The sequence below is a fragment of the Vipera ursinii genome (genome assembly GCF_947247035.1).
Source record: "Vipera ursinii genome assembly, chromosome: 6".
Lineage (NCBI taxonomy): Eukaryota > Metazoa > Chordata > Lepidosauria > Squamata > Viperidae > Vipera > Vipera ursinii.
This window is the reverse complement of record NC_139515.1, coordinates 53,840,889-53,863,097: the sequence shown is the minus strand read 5'-3', so window position 1 is coordinate 53,863,097 and position 22,209 is coordinate 53,840,889. Positions and strand designations below refer to the sequence as shown.

The following is a 22,209-nucleotide window of genomic DNA, read 5'->3' as shown; positions in this document are numbered from 1 at the left end:
CTCAACTTGTGATCACAACTGAGCCTAAAATTTCTGTTAAGTGAGACATTTGTTAAGTAAATTTAGCCCCATTTTATGACCTTCTTTGTCACAGTTGATACAGGAATCACTGCAGTTGATAAGTTGGTAACATGGTTGTTAAATGAATCTGGCTTCCCCATTGATTTTGCTTGTCAAGATTGCAAAAGGTGATCACATGACCTTGAGAAACAGCAACAGTCATAAGCATGAACCAGTTGCCAACCATCTAAATTTTGATCACATGATCATAGGGATGCTACAAGGGTTTTAAGTGCAAAAAATGGTGATAAGTCACTTTTTTCAGTGCTGTTATAACTTTGAACAGTCACTAAATAAACTGTTGTAATTTGAGGACTATACTGTGTTTCTTCTGGAATAGTAGTTCAGCGTAAAAAGCTAATCACAAGTTTCAGAGTGTATGGAGCACATATGGATTTGCTAACCATGAGAAGGACCTGAAAAGGCCTGTCAATTACAGGAATCCGCACCTGAATCACTTCTTCAGAGGGAGATGGAAGAAGGCAGGAAGGAAAAATAGTAGTGTAATGTAGAGATCTGTAATGAACTATAGGTTTTTGAATTTAATAATTTATCGTAGGAACTACTTTGTATTAACCTATTAAAAAGGTAAAGGTTCCCCCGCACATGCGTGCTAGTCGTTTCCGACTCTAGGGGCCGGTGCTCATCTCCGTTTCAAAGCCGAAGAGCCAGCGCTTGTCCGAGGACGTCTCCGTGGTCATGTGGCCGGCATGACTAGACGCCAAAGGCACACAGAATGCTGTTACCTTCCCACTGTAGTGGTCCCTATTTTTCTACTTGCATTTTTACGTGCTTTCGAACTGCTAGGTTGGCAGAAGCTGGGACGGGTAACAGGCGCTCACTCTGCTACGCGGCACTCGGGATTCGACCCGCCAAACTGCCGACCTTATGATTGACAAGCTCAGCGTCCTAACCCACTGAGCCACCGCGTGCCCCTATTAACCTATTAGTGAGCCATATATGGGCGAAGGACTCATATTGTTTTGCAATAAAATGATGTAAAAAGAATGATGAAATATTGCATATTCACCCCAGAGAACGGGCAGAGAAGGAAAAGCTGCAATTCTTATTTCTGTAACTCTCATCTGCAAGGCCTCCACAAGTTCTGCTCTGCTGCCTCATCATGGTGAGTAGGTGGGTTTTTTTGGAAGGGATGAGCCACAAATGTTAGAGATGATGCCAAGGATATATAATTCTAAAATGGTCACTCAAGGCATGAAGATAAACTCCAGTGCTTAATGAAGCAAACTGCCACCTGCATCAGGTAGGTCGATGATATGCATGACAGCAATATTCCAATACTTGAAGGGCTGCTGCAGGGAAGAGGACATCAATTTATTCTCCATGGCATCTGAGGGAAGGACAGGAAGCAGTAGGAGAAAGTTTGTCTGGGGGAGATCCATAATGGAAAATATACAAGCAAAATTTTAATCACAGATTAAAGTAGTTTTGTACAAAGGAAAAAAGTACTTAAAATGAATGATTCAAACTTATCCTTGAATGAGGCAGAACTGATTGTTAAGAATTTCATTTACTAATTTAAATAACTGGGTTTTTTTTCCTCCCACAGAAATCACTACAAGGCCAGGTTAGGTAATCAAAATCAGAAAATATCACACCACTGTTCAAATGAAGTTTCTCAAACTTCAAAAATAACATTAAGGCAAATAAGATTAGCATAAAGGTTACCCTAATTTGAAGGCAAACTTACTGAACCCTTAATTCTAATTTCCTTTTCTTACTATGCAAGAGGAGTATGGCACCAGAGCATTTTAAAGACAGTTTCCTTGTCTTTTCTGACCCGACTATTACAACTTTTTCCTTGGTGATAATGCTAACTTTCTAGGGAAACAGATTCAAAACAGAGCTTTGAGGCATTGGAAGGGAACTGGGTTTCACATCCCACTGTATTCTAAAACATCTTTTCTAAATTATTAGGCCATAAAATCAAAGGGAGAGTGAAATGAGAAATTTTACAATCTACCAAAATATAATAAATCTTAGAAACAGGTAGGAGAGTGGGATGATGATAGAAAGTCAGGGTAGTAATGGACAATTAAAATGTATACAAATTCTGATAAGAATCTTCAAAAAGGCAGAGGACAAGGGATCAACTATCCTAGAGAAAAAAAAGCTACTTGATCAGATGATCCTTGGGTGGTAAGTGATTTAAAGAGGAATGAAAGCTGAAAGCAATCAAATAAGAACACTGGCTTTTAGAAATATCTACAAAATTCAATCCAGTAAGTAGAAAACACTTGACAATATTATTGAGTCACAAATGAACATATCCAGAGGAACATGACACAAATAGTCAGGTTAGAAAATGTATGCTTTTCGCCAATACTTGCTTTTAAATTAGAAATTTGGGGGGGGGGGGTTGACACATGCAAAGATAGGCAAACTTAGATCCATTAACTTCAGGAAATGCAGAGAACTCTTGTCTAAAATGAAGCTGCAGGCAAAAGCATATATCAGTATTATTAATCTTTTTATACTAAGTACAGAATATAGAGTATGGCCACTCCAGTGCACAACATCAAGAATTAAGATCAGATCCAATCCATGACTTAAGTTAACTTACACAATAAGTAATCAGAATTTATATAACAAATGCAGCTTTTTGGGACTCTTCTTTTTTATGGTTGTAATAATACACAATATGCAAGCTTTAAAAATAAACAGGACACTATAACATTCCTAGACATTAACATTTAAAAAAGCACAGTCACCAACTTGCTGCTGTATAACACCAAGTGGTAATTCCAAGTATTTGCTCTGTTTCCTTGCATCTCTAATAGTGAGACCATTATCCTTGGTAGCTATTCAGTGATGACAGCCCTTTCCTTATGATTTGCTACTGGATCAACTTATTGCTATTAATAAAGGTAATTAAGGCCAAGAGAAGAGTGCTTTGGTATTGCTGAAGGCTTGCACAGCTTTGGTACAGTTGTCAACACTAATTTCTCATCTACACGACAGGATCTCATGTAATACCAAAATCTCCTCCACGGTATCTGATCTTAAAAGTGGCTTTGCCATATGAAGGCATGGCATTTGGACTCCATAGAGGAAAAGGTTACCAACACTGATCATGATGGCAATATACCTTCTGCAACAATCAACATCTGCATGTTAAAGCCAATTGGTAGGCAATGTGAGTGAGAATACTGGGTGGTTGCTAAAGTTATGCCAAGATGTACTTTCCATAATTTCTGAGTGAGCACTGTGGAGACAGAATATGGGATGGGACTTTGGTTCGATTCAATCCAGTTTAGAAGCTCACTGAAGCAGTTGCTGGATTACTGAAGAATCTACTTCTCCAAATTTCAAACCAGTGCACAGACTCTCCATAGTAGCTTTATTCCCCAAACGCTGCCTCCATAAAATGAAGGCACTTACAATCTGTGATTGGATATTGTATGGGTGGTTGACTTTACAACAATAAATGTCATTTTGGCTCAAGCCAAGATATAATACAATGCATTCCCATTCAGGTCCAAGTCTCTGAGCAAGTTTACTAATCTGTTGATCGGATGGCAGTTTCTTCAGAATGTGCTGTGGAAATCTGAGTAGCTGATCGTCTAAAACAAAGAAAGGGAAAAGCTCAGATACATTCTTCTGAAAAATGCAGCATATTTTAATGCATACCTAAAGCATTAGTTTAAGAAACAAAATGTAGATCAGACCTTTATACCAATATAGACAAATTTCTTGTGGGTCTAATCATACTTGGCCAAATAAAGTATTCAATATAATCATATTTATTATTTAGCATATAAGAACCTGGCAGAAGAGAACCAAGCATATACATACAATCCACATAATTATATACAAAACTTCTATGGGAGTATGGCAGTGGCCTCATAACTGGATGTCCAATTCAGGCGATTGCAATGACTAGTTACCCGCAGACGAGCGTGCAAAGCTTCGTTTGCTAAGGTGCAGGATTTAGATTGCATGTGCAAAAACCATTCGTCCCCACTGCTGAAACCACTGAAGCAGCTGTCACCAGTCCACAGAACCCAAAAAATTGGGGACCTCTACTGTATAGGATGGCTCAGGGAATCTTTTACTTATTAAACTTGACACTCATTTTCTGCTTTGTGGTTTGAGTGATTAAAGAATTACTTCAAGGCAGGATAAGCAGTGGGGTGCTAATGTAGATAAATTGGATTAACTCTAATTAGCACAGAGCTATTGAAAATAACTGGAGAGCCAAAAGCAGCCTGCCTCTATTTTACAAAGTTATTAAGCATCCAGAAAACTTCCAAGGGAAGTACGGTGAACTGAAGATGGTTCTTTGAAAGCAGAGCTAACAAACACAGCAAAGACCAAGAAACCAGTAAGCAGAATGGTTCCTTGGAACCTCTCTGGATAAGGAGAGGATGGGAGATTGCCCACGTATCCTGGACAGGTGTCCTTGCAGGACAGTGGTTTTCCATGTTTTGGTGCTGGGAAACATTTGCCATTTTGCTTGCAAACCTGGAGACTATTAAAAGCCAGTAAGTTTGCAAACCTTACTTTCTTATCACTTGCAGAAATTGCTCATTAAGCACCTCTAACCTATTCTTTCAAAAATTTGAAAACACCAAGTAAACTTGGCTTTAATCCTAAAGCAAACAAACTTTTAATCACAAGCTTAAGAATTTAAAGAATCCAGAATAAACAGCAAAAAACTAAGTAAGATTCTGATCTTAGAAGTTATAAACAGACTAGGGGTCCCAGTAAACATGGAATATTGAAACTTATTATAAAATATTGTATAGTTCTCAACTTACAATCACAACTGAATCCAAAATATGCTTGTTAAATGAATTTTAAGCAAGACATTTGTTCAATGAGTTTTGCCCCATGTTACAACCTTTCTTGCCACGTTAAGTAAATCACTGCAATTGTTAAGTTAGTAACACGGTTGTTAAATGAATCTGGATTCCCCATTGACTTTGCTTGTCATAAAAGGTGACCACATGGCCCCAGGACACTGCAACCATAATACATATGAATCAGTTGCCAAGCATCCAAATTTTGATACATGACCATGGGGATGCTACAATTGTTGTAAGTGTGAAAAATGGTCATAATCCCTTTTTTCAGTACCATTGTAACTTTGAACAGTCACAAAATGAACTGTATTAAGCCAAGGACTACCTGTGATTATAAAGAACAGCTTTTGATGTAAAATAGATTCTGCTCTGGTTTTTACAAGATATAACAAAGATAAGCAATTTCATGACATGAACACTAGAGGGGACAAAGACTTTTAGGAAGAGGAAAAAACTCAACCCTGCAAAATATTGCAAAACAGTGTAACAATGAAAATATCGAAGACTTTTAAAGAATGGAATAAGAAAATTGTAGCTGAAACATCAATAACGTCAATAATGATTTCTGCTTCCATGAATAGACTAAGTCCAAAAGACAGCAATAGCACGTAGACTTATATACCGCTTCACAGTGCTTTACAGCCCTCTCTAAGTGGTTTACAGAGTCAGCATATTACCCCCAACAATCTGGGTCCTCATTTTATTGACCATGAAAGGATGGAAGGCTGAGTCAACCTTGAGCCAGTGTGAATCAAATTGCCGAACTCCAGGCAGCCAGCAGGCAGCAGAAGTAGCCTGCAGTACTGCATTTTAACCACCGTGCCACGACAGCTCATAAAGATGTTATGGAAGAAATGACAGATGTAGAAGAATTTTTATCTGACAATACTGTATAGAGATATCAAAGTGGATAACAGGCCAAGAGAATGAATTAGAAAAAGAAACTAGCAGAGATTTTAAAATTAAAAAGAGAAATGCAAATGACAAACCAAAACAGTCACCTCAATAATTTTGTCCTATTGGATCTATAAGAGACTTGTGAAAACCTTGAAGAACTCTTTGCAATGGGACAAAGAAGAAATGAAGACAAATCAAAATCCATAACATTTGAATGAGCTAAAGATTGAGACTGTTGTAAGTGATATAAAGGAATATAAAGATCATTTATTTTAGAGTTTCCCAACTCTTCTGGCTTTGCGGACCAGTAGGAAGAGGGAGAGGATATCTTGCCACCACTTCCGCGGCCTGGTTCAAATGGCTCAAGGCCTGGTAGAGGGCCGCAGCCTGAGGGTTGGGGATCCCTGGTTTATTTGATCAACCTTGTTATTTCTGCCAACCCTTTATAGACTTTCTGCTGACACCAGAACTGAAAAAAATGTTTCATGGTTTTGTTTATAGATAATAAATGGTATATGGGATGAAGTAATAAATGTTTGTAACCCTAGAGGAAGAGTGAGGAGTCATGAAATTTGCTTATATATATATATATATATATATTGATGAAGGTCAGAATTTATTCTTTAGTATATTCTTTATTTGCTTATTTACTTCTTACCTATATTCATACTTGTCTCTTTCTTCTTTTTTCTTCTTCCTATTCTCTTTTATTTTTTAAAGTATAGTTTGTATTAAATTTTACCATTACAATCAAAATTCTTAAAAAGAAAGTTATTAAGCATCCCCCAAGTATTGCAGTCATCTTTTTCTTTATGGAACTGAGTAACCATTGTTACTCTGTAAAGTATTTCAAATAGCACAATACATATCATTCTCATAATGTTAACTGAAGCAAAATGTTTCTACACAAAACCTACCCACAGCAGCAACGATCAACTTATGACTCCTTAGACCACAGGTCGGCAACCCGCGGCTCCGGAGCCGCATGCGGCTCTTTGAGCCGGCCCATGCGGCTCCCAGGCCTCCTCCCTCTTGAAAAAAAAAATGGTACTAAAAAAACTTAATCAATTTAAACTTCTCACAAAAAAACTTGAAAAGTTTAAATTGATTGGTTGGTTTGTGGGACCGCCCACAAACCATTTGTGGGCTACCCACAAACCTTTGTTTTTTTACTGGCAGAGTGGAGGAAGAGAGGAAGAAGTAAAACGTAAGTAGATCTGCTTCTTCCCCCCCCCCGTTCCCTCTCGTCGCCGGGGCTAGCAGCCCCGACGAGCAAGAAGGCGCGCTTCGCCCGCCCGCCCCCCGTTGGCTCCTCGTCGCTGGGGCTGAGAGCCCCGCCAAGTGAAAGCCGCGCTTCGCCCGCCCGCCCCCCATTGGCTCCTCTTCGGCGGTGCTGAGAGCCCCGCCGAGTGAAAGCCGCGCTTCGCCCGCCCGCCCCCCATTGGCTCCTCGTCGCCGGGGCTGAGAGCCCCGGCAAGCGAAAGCCGTGCTTCGCCCGCCTGCCCCCTCCCCGTTGGCTCCTCTTCGGCGGTGCTGAGAGCCCCGGCAAGCGAAAGCCGCGCTTCGCCCGCCCACCCCCTCCCCGTTGGCTCCTCTTCAGCGGTGCTGAGAGCCCCGCCGAGCGAAAGCCGCGCTTCGCCCGCCCGCCCCCTCCCCGTTGGCTCCTCGTCGCCGGTGCTGAGAGCCCCGGCAAGCGAAAGCCGCGCTTCGCCCGCCCCCCCCGTTGGCTCCTCATCGCCGGGGCTGAGAGCCCCGCCAAGTGAAAGCCGCGCTTCGCCAGCCCCCTCCCCGTTGGCTCCTCGTCGCCGGGGCTGAGAGCCCCGGCAAGCGAAAGCCGCGCTTCGCCCGCCCGCCCGCCCCCCGTTGGCTCCTCGTCGGCGGAGCTGAGAGCCCCGCCGAGCGAAAGCCGTGCTTCGCCCGCCCGCCCCCTCCCCGTTGGCTCCTCGTCGCCGGGGCTGAGAGCCCCGCCGAGCGAAAGCCGCGCTTCACCCGCCCGCCCCCTCCCCGTTGGCTCCTCTTCGGCGGTGCTGAGAGCCCCGCCGAGCGAAAGCCGCGCTTCGCCCGCCCGCCCCCCCCATTGCCTCCTCGTTGCCGGGGCTGTGCGCGCTTCCCCACCTTCCCTCTCGGCGCCAGGGCTGTGCGCACTTCCGCACCTTCCCTCTCGTCGCCGGGGCTTGCAAAACGGCGGATCGAGCCTCTGCCGGCAGACACGCTTGCAGAACGGCGGATCGAGCCTCTGCCGCCAGCAGAGGCTCGATCCGCCATTCTCCAAGCGTGTCTGCCGGCAGAGGCTCGATCCGCCGTTTTGCAAGCCGCCGGCAGAGGCTGGATCCGCCGTTTTGCAAGCCCCGGCGACGAGAGGGAAGGTGGGGAAGCGCGCACAGCCCCGGCGACGAGAGGGAAGGTGGGGAAGCGCGCACAGCCCCGGCGACGAGAGGGAAGGTGGGGAAGCGCGCACAGCCCCGGCAACGAGAGGGAAGGTGGGGAAGCGCGCACAGCCCCGGCGACGAGAGGGAAGGTGGGGAAGCGCGCACAGCCCCGGCGACGAGAGGGAAGGTGGGGAAGCGCGCACAGCCCCGGCGACGAGAGGGAAGGGGGGGAAGCGCGCACAGCCCCGGCGACGAGAGGGAAGGGGGGGAAGCACGCACAGCCCCGGCGACGAGAGGGAAGGGGGGGAAGCGCGCACAGCCCCGGCGACGAGAGGGAAGGGGGGGAAGCGCGCACAGCCCCGGCGACGAGAGGGAAGGGGGGGAAGCGCGCACAGCCCCGGTGACGAGAGGGAAGGGGGGGAAGCGCGCACAGCCCTGGCGACGAGAGGGAAGGGGGGGGAAGCGCGCACAGCCCCGGCGACGAGAGGGAAGGGGGGGAAGCGCGCACAGCCCTGCCCCCATCCACCTCCAGTATGGATGGCTCTGCCAAAAGAAAAGCAGCCGAAGCAAGCCTCCCATTGAGAGAATGGGGCAGCGGAGGCTTGCAGAACGGCGGATCGGGCCTCTGCCGGCGGCGGAAGCTTGCAGAACGGCGGATCGAGCCTCTGCCGGCGGCAGAGGCTTGCAGAACGGCGGATAGAGCCTCTGCCAGCGGCAGAGGCTGGATCCGCGCTCTGCAAGCCTCTGCCGCTGGCAGAGGCTCGATCCGCCATTCTGCAAGCGTGTCTGCCGGCAGAGGCTCGATCCGCCGTTTTGCAAGCCGCCGGCAGAGGCTGGATCCGCCGTTTTGCAAGCCTCCGCCGCCCCATTCTCTCAATGGGAGGCTTGCTTCGGCTGCTTTTCTTTTGGCAGAGCCATCCATACTGGAGGTGGATGGGGGCAGGGCTTGTGCACGTTTTGCCTTGTTTTGCGCATGCGCGTGCCTGCATGCACGCGCGCGCACATTTTGCGGCTCCCACTTTTTTGTGTTTGTGACGCAACCGGTTCTGAGTGGCTCTTTGCCTTTTTCCGGTTGCCGACCCCTGCCTTAGACAATACTCTTTAAAGAGCACTTTGTGACATATGTAAATAAAGCGCAGCAGATAGACCACTGAGAACAGACAGGATATGAAATTACATGTTGTTCTAAAGGAAACAGCTCTTACTTTCAGAAGTCATAGAAACACAGCTGAAAAGCAGCACTAAAGTACAATTCCCTTCTCAGTACAAGAAACCAAATTAAAGCATACAGTGAGTTCACTAGTACCCTCTTAAACACATCCAATGAATGATGATTGTTAAATGATAAGAAATTAAATATAGATAGATATTAAATATCATTTAGAATTACGAAATAGAAATTGCTAATGATGATCTACGATGAAACACAGATAGGGGGGACTTTGAGGAAGTCACCTGAAAATGATTAGAAAGATTAAGAATAATGGAAGTTAAGTATTCTTTTTGTATTTTTGTTGATTGTATTGTTTATGTTATGTTTTGTATTTTATATGTATTTTTTGTTTTATTATATGTTTTTATAAAAGCAATAAAAATAAATAAATAAACACATCCAATGAAACCTATCACTTCTTTGCACATCTCTAGTAAAGTCTTATTGTTAAGAACTTCTTAAACATTCAACCAGGCCTTGATTTTTTTTTCTGTATGGCTCTATTTCAGGCATCTGAAAACCTCTTCCTGAGTCTTCTTTTCTTAAGGCTAAGCCTTCCGTAAGTTGTACACTTTCCAGGGCCTGGTTCAATTTATCCGGACCTTTCCATGCTCAGAACTGCTTTTTCCATGGGGGCTATGGGGGAGTTGAAAAAAATGCAGTTAACAGGGTTGTACATTCTAGGAAAGAAAATGATGGAAACCGAACTGATAAACAGAGAACAAAACAATAATGCTGAAGGTGTTGAGATGGTTGGCTTGGCTCCATCTTCTATCTATGCCTTTATCTGGGCACTGATTTCTAATTTTGGTTGCGAAAGTAGCACCACCATTAGCCAGGCACATGAATAAAAAAGCAGACTGGTTGAAAAGAGGTTATGCTTGTAATAATAGCCACTATCGGTGCTAAGAGTGGGAATGTCTCCAGCGATTCTTAAAAGGCTGTAAGTTCCTTGAAACACTGTAGCTATAGCAACCGCTCACCACTTGCTTAATTTCCAGGAAAGTCCTGTTCTGTTCTGTTTCTGCTCCTGGCAATTTATGAAATGATAAACTTGTTTCAAGAATAATTCCACAGTTAATACTGACATCACTGTCATGACTACTTTCTTAGGGTGAGCACCACTTAAATTTAATTGGAATTAGGCATTTATTTATTTATTTATTAAATTTTTATACCGCCCTTCTCCCGAAGGACTCAGGGCGGTGTACAGGGCAATAAATATCAGAATATAAATACAAAAGTTAAAAAAGAGGTTTAAAAGAATTAAATAATTATGCCCAATATAATACAATAATTAAAACTATGTTAAAATTAAATCCAACCCTAAACCCATCAGACCAGGCCAGATTGTTCAAATAGTTAAGTTTTTAAATCGCGCCGGAAGAAACGAAAGTCGGGGGCCGTCCGGAGCTCAACCGGCAAGCGGTTCCATAGGTCTGGCGTGCCCACAGAGAACGCCCTCCCCCTGGGGTCCACCAATCGACATTCTCTGATCGGAGGCACCCTGAGGAGGCCCGCTCTGTGGGAGCGCACTGACGGAGGGAAGTTGATGCCGGCAGCAGGTGCTGCCATAGGTAATCCGGACCCATGCCATATAGGGCTTTATAGGTCATTACCAGCACCTTGAATCTCACCCGGAGAGCAACTGGCAGCCAATGCAGCTCACGGAGCAGAGGTGTAACATGGGAGTATCGGGAGACCCCCAACACTTTAGGCATGGTAACTGGACATCCTTATTTTCTACCACAGGGACGCAGTGGCTCAGTGGGTTAGGATGCTGAGCTTGTCGATCAGAAGGTCGGCAGTGTGTCGGGTCGAATCCCAAGTGCAGAGTGAGCGCCTGTTACTCGTCCCAGCTTCTGCCAACCTAGGCAGTTTGAAAGCACGTAAAAAATGCAAGTAGAAAAATAGGGACCACTATGGTGGGAAGGTAACAGTGTTCCGTGCGCCTTTGGCATCTAGTCATGCCGGCCACATGACCACGGAGACGTCCTCGGACAAGCGCTGGCTCTTCGGCTTTGAAACGGAGATGAGCACCGGCCCCTAGAGTTGGAAACGACTAGCACCCATGTGCAGGGGAACCTTTACCTTTACCTATTTTCTACCTCTTTTAAAGTGTGGTTTTCAGATTTTCCAGACCAGGTCCATGAAAATTTTAGCTTTCTTGGCTAACACAGAATGAATAGAAGACAAAAGCTGCGTAAAAGATAAAATAATTGGTTGTATTTATCTAGAAGATTCCCTTTCCTGCATGAAGTTATTGGCCTAATTATGATAATAATGTATCATCAAGTCGATGACAACTGTTAGAACTGACATATACTTTCTCTAGGAGGAATTGCTCTTAGCCAATGGTCTGCCTCAGCAGCTCCTAACCTTTTCTATACCCCTGATCCCTAGAACGCTTCTGATATATTCTCGCACCTCTTACAAAATTTTGAAATAATGAAATAATTATGCATATACACTATAATTTTGAAACTTCTAAACCCAAGTTTTCGCATCCCCTGGAATATTGTCTCGCACCCCCGGGTGGGAACCCCTGGTCTACCCAAACCACAATTAGTAAAAGTGATTAAACGTTTTCTAAGCCTTTAGGCAGGAGAGTTCCCATCCTTACCTCAAAATGTAGGCAACTGACCCAGGGACTTTTTTTGCATGTAATGCATTTATCATTAATGCCACCCATATGGATATATTCTTATTAGAATTATTTCATCCTGGATATTTTATGAAAGTCTTGAATTTTAATCCTCATCCTACTCTTTTTTCTTTTATTTATAGCCTCTCAAATGTATGAATGGAATATTTGCAAAAGCACAGTAGATGAAAAAGGATTTCTCATTAAGACTATTTCTAAACAAGCAGGCACAGGGATAACAGCTTTAAAACACCTGAGGTCATGCTTTGATTTTTCTCTCACACCTGTTCATTCTAGTAAAGAAAAAATAATTGGCATTTATTGGAGTGTTATATAATGCTGTTAATCTCCCAAGATTATGCAGATAGCTTGTCCTGTATTTGCACCTGGCAAAGCAGTGATTCATATTGGTATATTAAGACTGAGCAGAAAAAAAGTTTATATCACTGAGAACTTAAAGTCCTCAGTCTAGCAGAGACACATTATGTCTTTGAATAAGCTCTCTGCTGGTGCAGTATTGTCTATTTTTTGTTTTTCTTTAATTAATAGGAAAGAAAGAAGATGCAAGAACAGCAAACTGTCTTTACCTTGCTTTCTCTTCTCTTAATAGTCATATTAAGAGGCCCAAGCAGGGGGCAACATGACCCATTCAGAGGGGCAATTAACTGGTCATACACCACCAGCATTTCCAGCATCCTGTTAATAGATCAGCAGTATGTTGGCTATGCTCCAAGTTGTGAAATGCTGTCTAAGGGGTCTAGTGCATAAGCTAGACAGTGCATAAGCTACCATTCAGAAGAATTTGGAAGAATCCATTTATTAACTGGAAACAAGGAATGCCAAGATGATATTCTGCTAACTGGAAAAATACACAAGATTTAACAGGATAAACAGCAGCTAACTGCTGCACCCACATTTTAATAACTGCATTTACTTTTTAAAATGATTCTCCCAGTCTTCATAAAATTAAAGCTTAGTTAAAAGTGACACTGCTAGGCTATATGGTATGTCTGCCAAAGATGATACCCAGCTGACAATAGCACAACACTCATAGCTGACCATCACTGTTTTGCAACAATTGTCAGGTGCTTTTCGGGCTAAACCATTCAGTTCTCATCTGCTTCTTAAGTTTAATTTATGCTGTTTCATTTACTGTCTTTTCTTCCTGCTCAGAATGACTGGGGAATAATGAACCTCGTGAAATTTCCTGGAAGCCACACTCATTGCTTGCTAATATGTGTTCAAAAACATTAAAATAAGTACTTGGTAAAAACAATCAGCAGAAGAAGCATTTGGTGAAAGTGCCACCATTGCAAGGTAAGTATTACTTCCTGATCAAGGATTAACAATCAGGAGGCAAAGAAACCTAAACTAAATTCTAATTATAAGACAATAAATATTTGCTTTTTAATAAGGCCCTACAGTATAATTTACATTTTTGTGGACTTACAATACAGTAATCCAACATTGAAAGGAATATTTAATACATTCACGAAGAATCCTATGATCTGACCCATTAGTGAATCCACAACTTGATTGCTAATTCTACAATTAATGAATGCAATCTGGTTGAAAATGCATAGTAAAACTGGTTAGCAATAGTTGAAATAAATAACTGCATAAATAAATAGATAACCAAGCTCCTATCAAACAAAACGTGAGGATGTCAATACTCTATAGTGATAGCTTTAAGACTGAGAAGACAAGGATTCAAATTAACATTTAGAACAGACATGTCAAACTCGCGATGTCACATGACATCACGCAACGTATCAGGATGATTTTGCCATTGCCGGCAATGAGGTGGGCGCAACTTCCGCATGACGCATCTGGCCCGCGGGCCGGCAGTTTGACACCCCTGATTTATAAGGAGTCAATCATACTCTCTAGGGCTTAATACAATTTACAGAGTTGTATCAATAGCAACTAGGGACGTGGTGGCTCAGTGGGTTAGGACGCTGAGCTTGTCGATCAGAAGGTCGGCAGTTTGGCGGGTCGAATCCCGAGTGCCACGTAACAGAGTTGAGCGCCTGTTACTCGTCCCAGCTTCTGCCAACCTAGCAGTTCGAAAGCACGTAAAAATGCAAGTAGAAAAATAGGGACCACTCCGGTGGGAAGGTAACAGCATTCCATGTGCCTTTGGCGTCTAGTCATGCCGTCCACATGACCACGGAGACGTCCTCAGACAAGCGCTGGCTCTTTGGCTTTGAAACGGAGATGAGCACCGGCCCCTAGAATTGGAAACGACTAGCACGCATGTGCGGGGGAACCTTTACCTTATCAATAGCAACTAAAGAGAGCCACATACATTGGCTTGAACATTGTGAGAAATGTATGAATATAAATAAATAGTAAATATGATTTGCGTCTTTTCAGGATCCAATCTGTTTGAACTCCAAATTCCCAATATGACTTGGAGGTCAAATCTTAATTATGACTATAAACTTTTAAAAGTTTTTTAAATTCTTATAAAGAATGTCACATGACAATAGCTTAGACACTTTTCCTAAAATCTTTACCATTGTTTCTTCAGTCTTTCACTTTAATGTCCTAATTAAAATATTATTATCCAATTACTGAGTAAAAGCATTTTTTTAAAAAAAAATAGCATTTCAATTGTTTAACTGCTTTTAAATATATTAAAGTATCTTTTTAAAAGCTCAAAAGTGAGTATCAGAATATTTTTTTTGAACACAAGTATTTCAGCATTCTGCAGCCCTCTGGATTTCTTAGAGATTGTATTCTAAGAAAAAAGAGGAGGGAACAAAAATATTTTTTCTACAATAGAATCATTAAATTAACACAGAGATTTTGTAAAGTAAAACAGAGAAGATTTAAAATCCATGCTCTTTTACTGTTTCCTGTCTTCCTGGAAAAATCATATTGTTAAAACAGTTTGAATTACATAAAAGGATTAAGTGACGGCTGTGAAAAAAAATTACTTTGTAGTGAAAGCCACATTCTTTTTTGTTTTAAACATATTTTAATCATCTTGCACCTATTCTAATGTTCTGGGCATCGAAAAGATCTGTATTTACATTCCTTCCGATATTTAATAGAGTAAAGAAATGATGTATTAAGATTGAATTCAAAAGCATATGTTAGTCCCACTTTACTTACTACATAGTAAAGCAAAAATAAAGCAAGTCAAAGTTCTCCAAACAAACAACAAAATCAAAAACCATACTGTTAATCTGCCAGTCCAAAACTTCAACAATGCAAGACACAAACGGAGATGAATTAAGGAAGAGAAACCCAGAAACATGAGCAATTAATTCAGCACAAAAATTCAGGCTTTAGTTTTGCTATTCATAAATACTTTTTGAAAACATTTGGTTTCCCTCAATCATATTTTTGTGCTGTTTTCTGCTACTACACAATACAAGAATTATGCACCAGTGGGGGAAAAAATCAATATACTAACTAGACAGATTCTGCAATTATAAGGCGAAATTATATTGGGTATGTGTAACACATGCTCCTCCTTAATGGAAGTGTCCATATTTCCTCATGCTCTCATGGAGAGTGAGGAAGCTAATCTTGTCCTCTGCACTTACTGGGGTGTTGACTCAGATGAGACGTAGAGGGGGAGTACATTTGACTTTAATTTAAAATCCAGCTATAATAGGTACATGAACAAAGGCATTATCTTTACTTAGATGCTTAGAAATAGCTTGTGAATAAACCATGCCATATCATTAATGCTGTTAATCTCAAATTTACCATTTGGAGTAGTTGAAGTTAGCATGAAGATCTCAAAACCACTATCCCATGTAATTCTGAAGTATATCTCACAGCCTTAAAAATCTCCACCTGGAAGAATACAGAGTGATAGACAGATATTTGTTTGTCAGTCTTTTTGTGTGTGCACGTTTTATAAATTTATAGCAGAAGGTCAAAAAATCAACTGGGGACAACTTCCATGAATCTTGAATTGTGCAATAATATTTCTTAGAAAAAAAGCCAGATCATTCTTAGCAGGGATATATGCAACACCTGTCCTGGAATTTAATGATTACTGAAATACTCTGAAGCCATTTTTTATTAAAACAATTTTCTGTTCCTTAAAAGCTTTATAGTATCTTTTTATCACAAGACGCAGGATGCACAACTATAGTTTTATAGAGTATCTTCTACAAGTTTGTTTGTGTTTAAAAAAACAGTAGTAGTGATGGGTAGTATTTACAATGGGAACAGAAGAGCAGCCTAATTTAGTGAATATTTTCTTCATTGTGATTCTTCTAGTAAAGCTATAGTTACATACCTAAGCACTGCTATTTGCTTACACTGTAAATCAGATCTTGCTTAAAGTTAAGATTAGTTCTATATTTGCTTCTTTTTTGAAATCTCTCTCTGTGTATGTTTGTAGATTAATGGAGAAATATTTTAATGTTTAAAAAGTTATATTGAATTACATTACAAAAATGTAGAATTTTATTGTTTTTGAGAAATTGTATTTTATATCTATCATGGGAAATTGTCAAAGTAATTATTTTAAGAAACTGTAAAAAAAGTCTAGATATTAAGAACTGAATTCAAGAGATAATGCAAACTTTTGTATCTGGTTAAAAATGTATCATATTTCTCTTTGCTACAGATTTCATAATGTTTTACGTTGACAATGCCCTCCCCATTTTTCTTTCCTGTTTTATTTCTTATTGTCGATCAATTGGGGCTGGATTTTTTTTCCTTGCATTTTTGCATACTCTTTCTTGAAACTTGTAGTAACATTTTTAATGGTTAGGATTATTTCCTAATGATGGGTACACAATTCAGTGAATTCTGATGATAAAATATCTGCTTTTTTTTTCTCCAGCACTGTTTGTCTAGCGACAAGCAAAATATGACGTACAGTTGTTGGAAAGAAAATGAGAAAAATGCACACAGAACAAAAAAAAACAATAGCACACATAAATATGGGATTTGATGACGTGTGAGTCTGGGATTTATTTATAAAGGTTTTGCCATTTTCCCCTCCTTTTCTAAATATATTGAACTATGTCCTGGTTCTCCATTTTCATATTTATAAAGACTGAGTATATTCAAAAAAAACAGCTTATAGCAAGTAATTTTGCATGATTGTAGAGGGCCCGTGTGAAAAATGTAGAAGTTGTGATAATAGAAAAGCAATTATGATACATAAGTTATTTGATTTCCCACTGATTTAATATCCATGCTTTTTTATCAGTATATGATTAAAAATTCAATAAATTTAAAAGATAAAATTCTTATATGTTTTTTCTAATCGCCTTCTAGTATTTCCGAGAATAAAATCAGAGCTCAGTTATTTTTTAGTTTTCCCCTTCTCTGAAGGGCAGCAGTGCATGTGATGTTTAATTTTCAGTATCCCAAAATAGAGAATAAATTAAAACTATGTGCTACAAAGTGATGACACAGAAGCATAATTATAAACACATTTCCTCATCGGTGCCCTTTTTTTTGAACAAAATTGATTATCTGGTGACAGCTGTTGAAAATAGAGGAAATCTGAGGTTATTATTCATTTATTTGAACCTGCCTTTATTACTTTTACAAATAACTCAAGGCACTGAACATATCCAACACGCCTTCCTCCACCTATTTTCTCCACAACCACAAACCTGTGAGGTGGGCTGGGCTGAGAGACAGTGACTGGACCAAAGTCACCCAGCTAGCTGGCTTTCATGTTCAAGGCTGGACTTAAACTCCAAGTCTCCAGCTTTCTAACCTAGTGCCATAACCACTAGACCAGGGGTGTCAAACTCAATTTCATTGAGGGCCGCATCAGCATTGCGGTTGCCCTCAGGGGGCTGGGTGGGTATGGCCAGGGTGGGCGTGGCCTACTGGGTGGGTGTGGCTAGAGTGCGTATGGCCTACTGGGTGGGCGTGGCCAGCTCTACATCATTCGCATCAAGGGTGCCTATGGGGGCCTGGGCAGGAGTGGGACAGATCTCAGGGTCTCTGGCAGAAGGAGGCTCTCTGGGCCAGGGCCAAGGCAGTGGGGGCCGTTCCCTCACTGTTTCCAGGATCGCTTCGCGGGCCGCATGAAACCACTTAGCGGGCCGGGTCTGGCCCCCGGGCCTTGTGTTTGACATGTCTGCACTAGACCAAATTGGATCTTATGAGTATACGGTATAAACAAAGAACCAATAAGGCTACTGAGAACGCCAGATTTTTACCCTCTCCAAACCAAGTCAGAGAATATCTCAGGTTTTAATTTTCAATAATCTTGGAGTATAAAGGATCTTGAGATTACTTATTCAAAATTAATATTTTAAAATTGCTTATGTAAGTTATTCATCTAATAGAAAATTTATAGAAAGCATATTTGGTGAGGGAAAAGGAGGCTAACTCATGAACAATGGAAGTAAAAGACATGAAGAAAAGTTTTCAGCTTTTACAGAAATTAATTTCTGCCATTCAGTTTACTGTCTCAATCTAAAAACAGGGTCACAATTAAAATATAAGCTGCTTGAAGACTGTATATCTTCTCTGTTCCTAGTAAAGAAAACTCTTATTATTCAGAACTCAGAATAAGCATTAAAAGCATAACAGAATTTGGAAGATAAAACACTACAGTTGCATGAATTTGCCTAGAATGGTTTCGATTATATTTTCCTAGAAACATTTAGGGAATTTAACCGATGCTTTCATTATAAAGCATCTAGTTTGACTAATACAAGACAGAGTTATATTCTGTGTGTGTTTTAGATGTAGAAACTATAACAATTATAAATTAAGAGTATTTCTGTTTTGTGATCCTGTCTCTCCACCTACCTACCATTTTTAACTAAAATTCAGACTTCCCAGGACTACACATACTGAATATCTTCAAAGTAATTAACACTGTATTATCCTGGATAGTTAAATAAGGCATGAAGACTAGAAACTAGGAGACTATGAATCTTGTCCTGCCTTAGGTAGGAGAACTTGGGCAAGTCACCTTAACCTGAGGAAGAAGACCTACACGAAGACCAAAAACATTGTAGAACGTGAAATCATGCTTGAGGATTTGTTTTGCAAGATGCCAGGCTCCCATTCATGTTTTTAAAACTAAAATAGTATTTCAAAAATAAGTAGAACAGGGAGTTTGTTAGTCAACAGGGAATGAGTTGGTGAAAGCAATGGACAACACACTTGTTGTGATTCAGGGTCAGCCTGTGGGTTCGGCAGTTGGGTCGGACGACTCGGAGGAGGAGGGGGGTGTTGAAGACCTTGCTGAGGGGGTTGAAGATCTTGCTGATGATAGCCCTCAGGCAGGCCCCTCCCACTTGGTCACCATGGAGACCCAGCTGTGTGAGCCTGACAGTATGGATGAAGATGACCCACAGCTGGCCCTGTTCAAGGACGCCTGACGCAGGAGGCAGTCAAGTAGGAGTAAACAGAGGAAGGCTGTGGGGCTTCTCGGAAGGAGGCAGAGAGAGGCCACGCCCTGAACTCTTTATAAAGGGAATGTATGGGGAGGGCTGGTTTGCTGAAAGCAACCGCTCAGATAGTGTTTCAAAGCTCCTGTATCTTGGTTCGTGTCTTGTTTGTTTTTTGTAGTAATAAATTTGGCAGACGTCATTCCAGCCTCTTGCCGTTTATAAAGGGGTTGCCTTTTCTGCAGGGCCGGTAGCAGGCTGGTACAGAACAACACTAGGGACACAGACAATAAAGATGGCAAAAACTGGGGTAATAGAAATAGCCTATCAATTAAGCTCAGTTAAGAAAAAAAAGAAAACTGCAAAGAAAATTGTCTTCCTCAAGGTCAAACCAGCAATAATAATGCAGAATTAATTAACATAAAAGCTATTAAAAACCCCACTCTAATAGATAACTGAAAAAAGAAAAATAAAAAACAAAAGAAATCATCTTTACTGCTCGGTTGCTCCAATTTTTTTTTTAAATAAAGTGTAGTGGGGGAAGACGAGGGGGAAGATTTCTTTTTAGCATCTTCAAAGTTGGGACTGATAACAGTGTTAGCAGCCGAGAAAGCCTCAAAGAAGATCAATTCCTCTGTTGAGTTACCCCCCTTCTGTTTAATTCACCACAAAGGCTTTCCCTTTTTCTTGAGCAAGAATATATCTCTGCAAAGATGCCGTAACGTGAAATTTATCTTAATTCAAATAAATGATCTTCAGATGAAGGCAAGTTTTAGAATCATTAATAAGATTCGGAAAGGTCAGAAGACTGACAACATAAGGAGGGACTGAAATCCTCTGTTATCCAAATGAAAATGAAAGCAATGGCAAAAATATTTTTTGTCTCACTATTTCAAGAGTTTGAAAGAAAAAAATATAAAATTCAGTTTTCACCTAAATACAGCAGGTATACAAACTAGAATGAGAAAAGAAAGGTTGTGGAGAACTGCTGCTGAACAAGTAGAAAACATCACATTTTTAAAAAGCTAACATTGTACTCAAGAGGCAATGAAGAAATACATAGTTTTTTTGCTCCGTCATCATTGAGGAAAAGATTCCAAACCATAAAAGAAAGATCACTTTAGTATTACAGCTGTTAACAAAAGATTAACACTTCTGGGTAGGAAATCCATTTATTCCTTTTATTCAAAATTTTAACATCAAGGATATCCCTGGAATATATGTAATTGTAGTATTAAAACCATGCCCAAACTGCTCAATCTTACCTAAGTTTTATTTAGACCAGTGGTGGCAAACCTATGGCACACACACCAGAGGTGGCACTCAGAGCCCTCTCTGTGGGCACGTGCACCGTTGCCCCAGCAGAGTTCGTCAGAGTAGTGAGCACGTGGTGTTTGGAAGCAATGGGGCAGGAAGTGAGTGAGCAAGCGGTATTGGCCCTACAGGGATGCCCCAGGGATGGCGAGGAACTGGCACCACCACCCTGGCCCCGACCAGCCCGGAAGCCCCCAAAACAGGAGGCGGTGAGCGCATGGGGGACGACAACATCCAGCAGCAAGGGCTGCATCAGCAGTGCTGCGGCGACACTGGATGCACATTGAATCGGGGGAGCACATGATGTGGACCACCGAACACGCCTACTCTGTGCCATCTCTTTTTGGTTGGAGAGCTGGTCACCACTGGTCATCTCCTCAGCCCCCTTGAGGGTCTTGCCCTTGGTCCTTGGGTGGAGTGCATTCCCCTCCTTTACCTCGGTACTTACTGCGGCTGCCAGCCACTTGCGCAGGTCCATTAGCCCACTGCCCAGAGCTGCAGGCCTGCCTAGCACAAAGGAGGTGAAGCAGTTGGCTAAGAAGTCCCGCATAGAGGTGGTAGAGCATGTCCAGGGCCAGCAAGCAAAAAGGCCACCCTGAGCGGGGAAAGCCAGATCCCCATTGGTGTCATGGCCGCCCAGGCCCAGCAGAGATAGGGGGGAGGAACACAATCCTAGCTGGGACTGGGGGGCAATGGCGCCAATGGGGATCCAGCTTTCCCTGCTCAGAGTGGCCTTTGGCTTGCTAAGTGTGGGTGTGCTCTACCACCTCTACTCAAGCTTGCTAGCCAGCCGTTTCATCTCCTTTGTCTCCTTTGTGCAGCAGCCTAATGGATCTGGGTGAGCTGCAGGCGGCAGCAGCCTGAGGCGGGGCCAAGGTGCATCAGGTGCACGAAGGGAACAGGACCACAGGCAAGATCTGCGAAGGGGCCAAAATGACCAGCAGAGACCTGCTCTCCATCAGCATGCAAAATCAGATGGGACAGCGTAGGCGCATCCAGCAGTCTGCATCACATGCCTCCCCCCCTCCCCTACTCCACCTGCTGCTGGAAGGCTGGCCTGGTATTGGCAGCGGGCTGTGGAGCCCCAGAATGTGCTGGTCAAGGGGCCGGCAGGCTGTGGCTCCTGACAGATACTGTCGGTCCCCATGTGCTCACTGGTCTTTGTGGGGGGGGGCGATGGTGTCAGGCAGTAGCCACCCCAGCCCCTGCCATGCCTTGCCCCATGGCAAATCACCCCCATCCTGCCCCCTGCCTTGCCTTGCCTCACCCTGAAGGTCAAGCCTCCTGCCCACCACCCACCCACTAGAGAACCCCCTATATCTCTCCCAACTCTGCCCTCACAGGTGTCCCCATGAGCAACATTGAGGAGGTCCTGCTCACCCCCACCCCATCTGCTGTGACCACTGCAGCCACACCCACCCAGTGGGTCACGCCCCCCCCCAACAGCACAATACTGATGTAGCCATGGCACTTTGTGATAAATAAGTGGGTTTGGGGTTGCAGTTTGGGCACTCAGTCTCTAAAAGGTTAGCCATCACTGATT

The 22,209-nt window shown here is 42.5% G+C and overlaps 1 protein-coding gene and 1 long non-coding RNA gene across 4 annotated transcripts in view; both read right to left on the bottom strand.

Moving 5' to 3' along the window:
• CRADD (CARD and death domain containing adaptor protein) overlaps positions 1-22,209 on the bottom strand; it is a 56,093-nt gene that overhangs the window by 20,377 nt on the left and 13,507 nt on the right. For 2 of the 3 annotated variants that reach the window (XM_083365978.1, XM_083365977.1), the window contains exon 3: positions 1,091-3,644. In XM_083365978.1, coding sequence (XP_083222104.1) covers positions 3,343-3,644 — 302 coding nt within the window. In that variant the 3' untranslated portion in view covers positions 1,091-3,342. The remainder of the gene's footprint in view (positions 1-1,090; positions 3,645-22,209) is intronic. The other variant, XM_083365979.1, reaches the window with a different exon arrangement.
• LOC310642342 lies at positions 6,383-9,360 on the bottom strand. Its single transcript, XR_014492891.1, has 2 exons — positions 9,239-9,360; positions 6,383-6,729 (listed from the first exon to the last, which is right to left on the bottom strand). It is a non-coding gene; the product is annotated as an uncharacterized lncRNA (long non-coding RNA).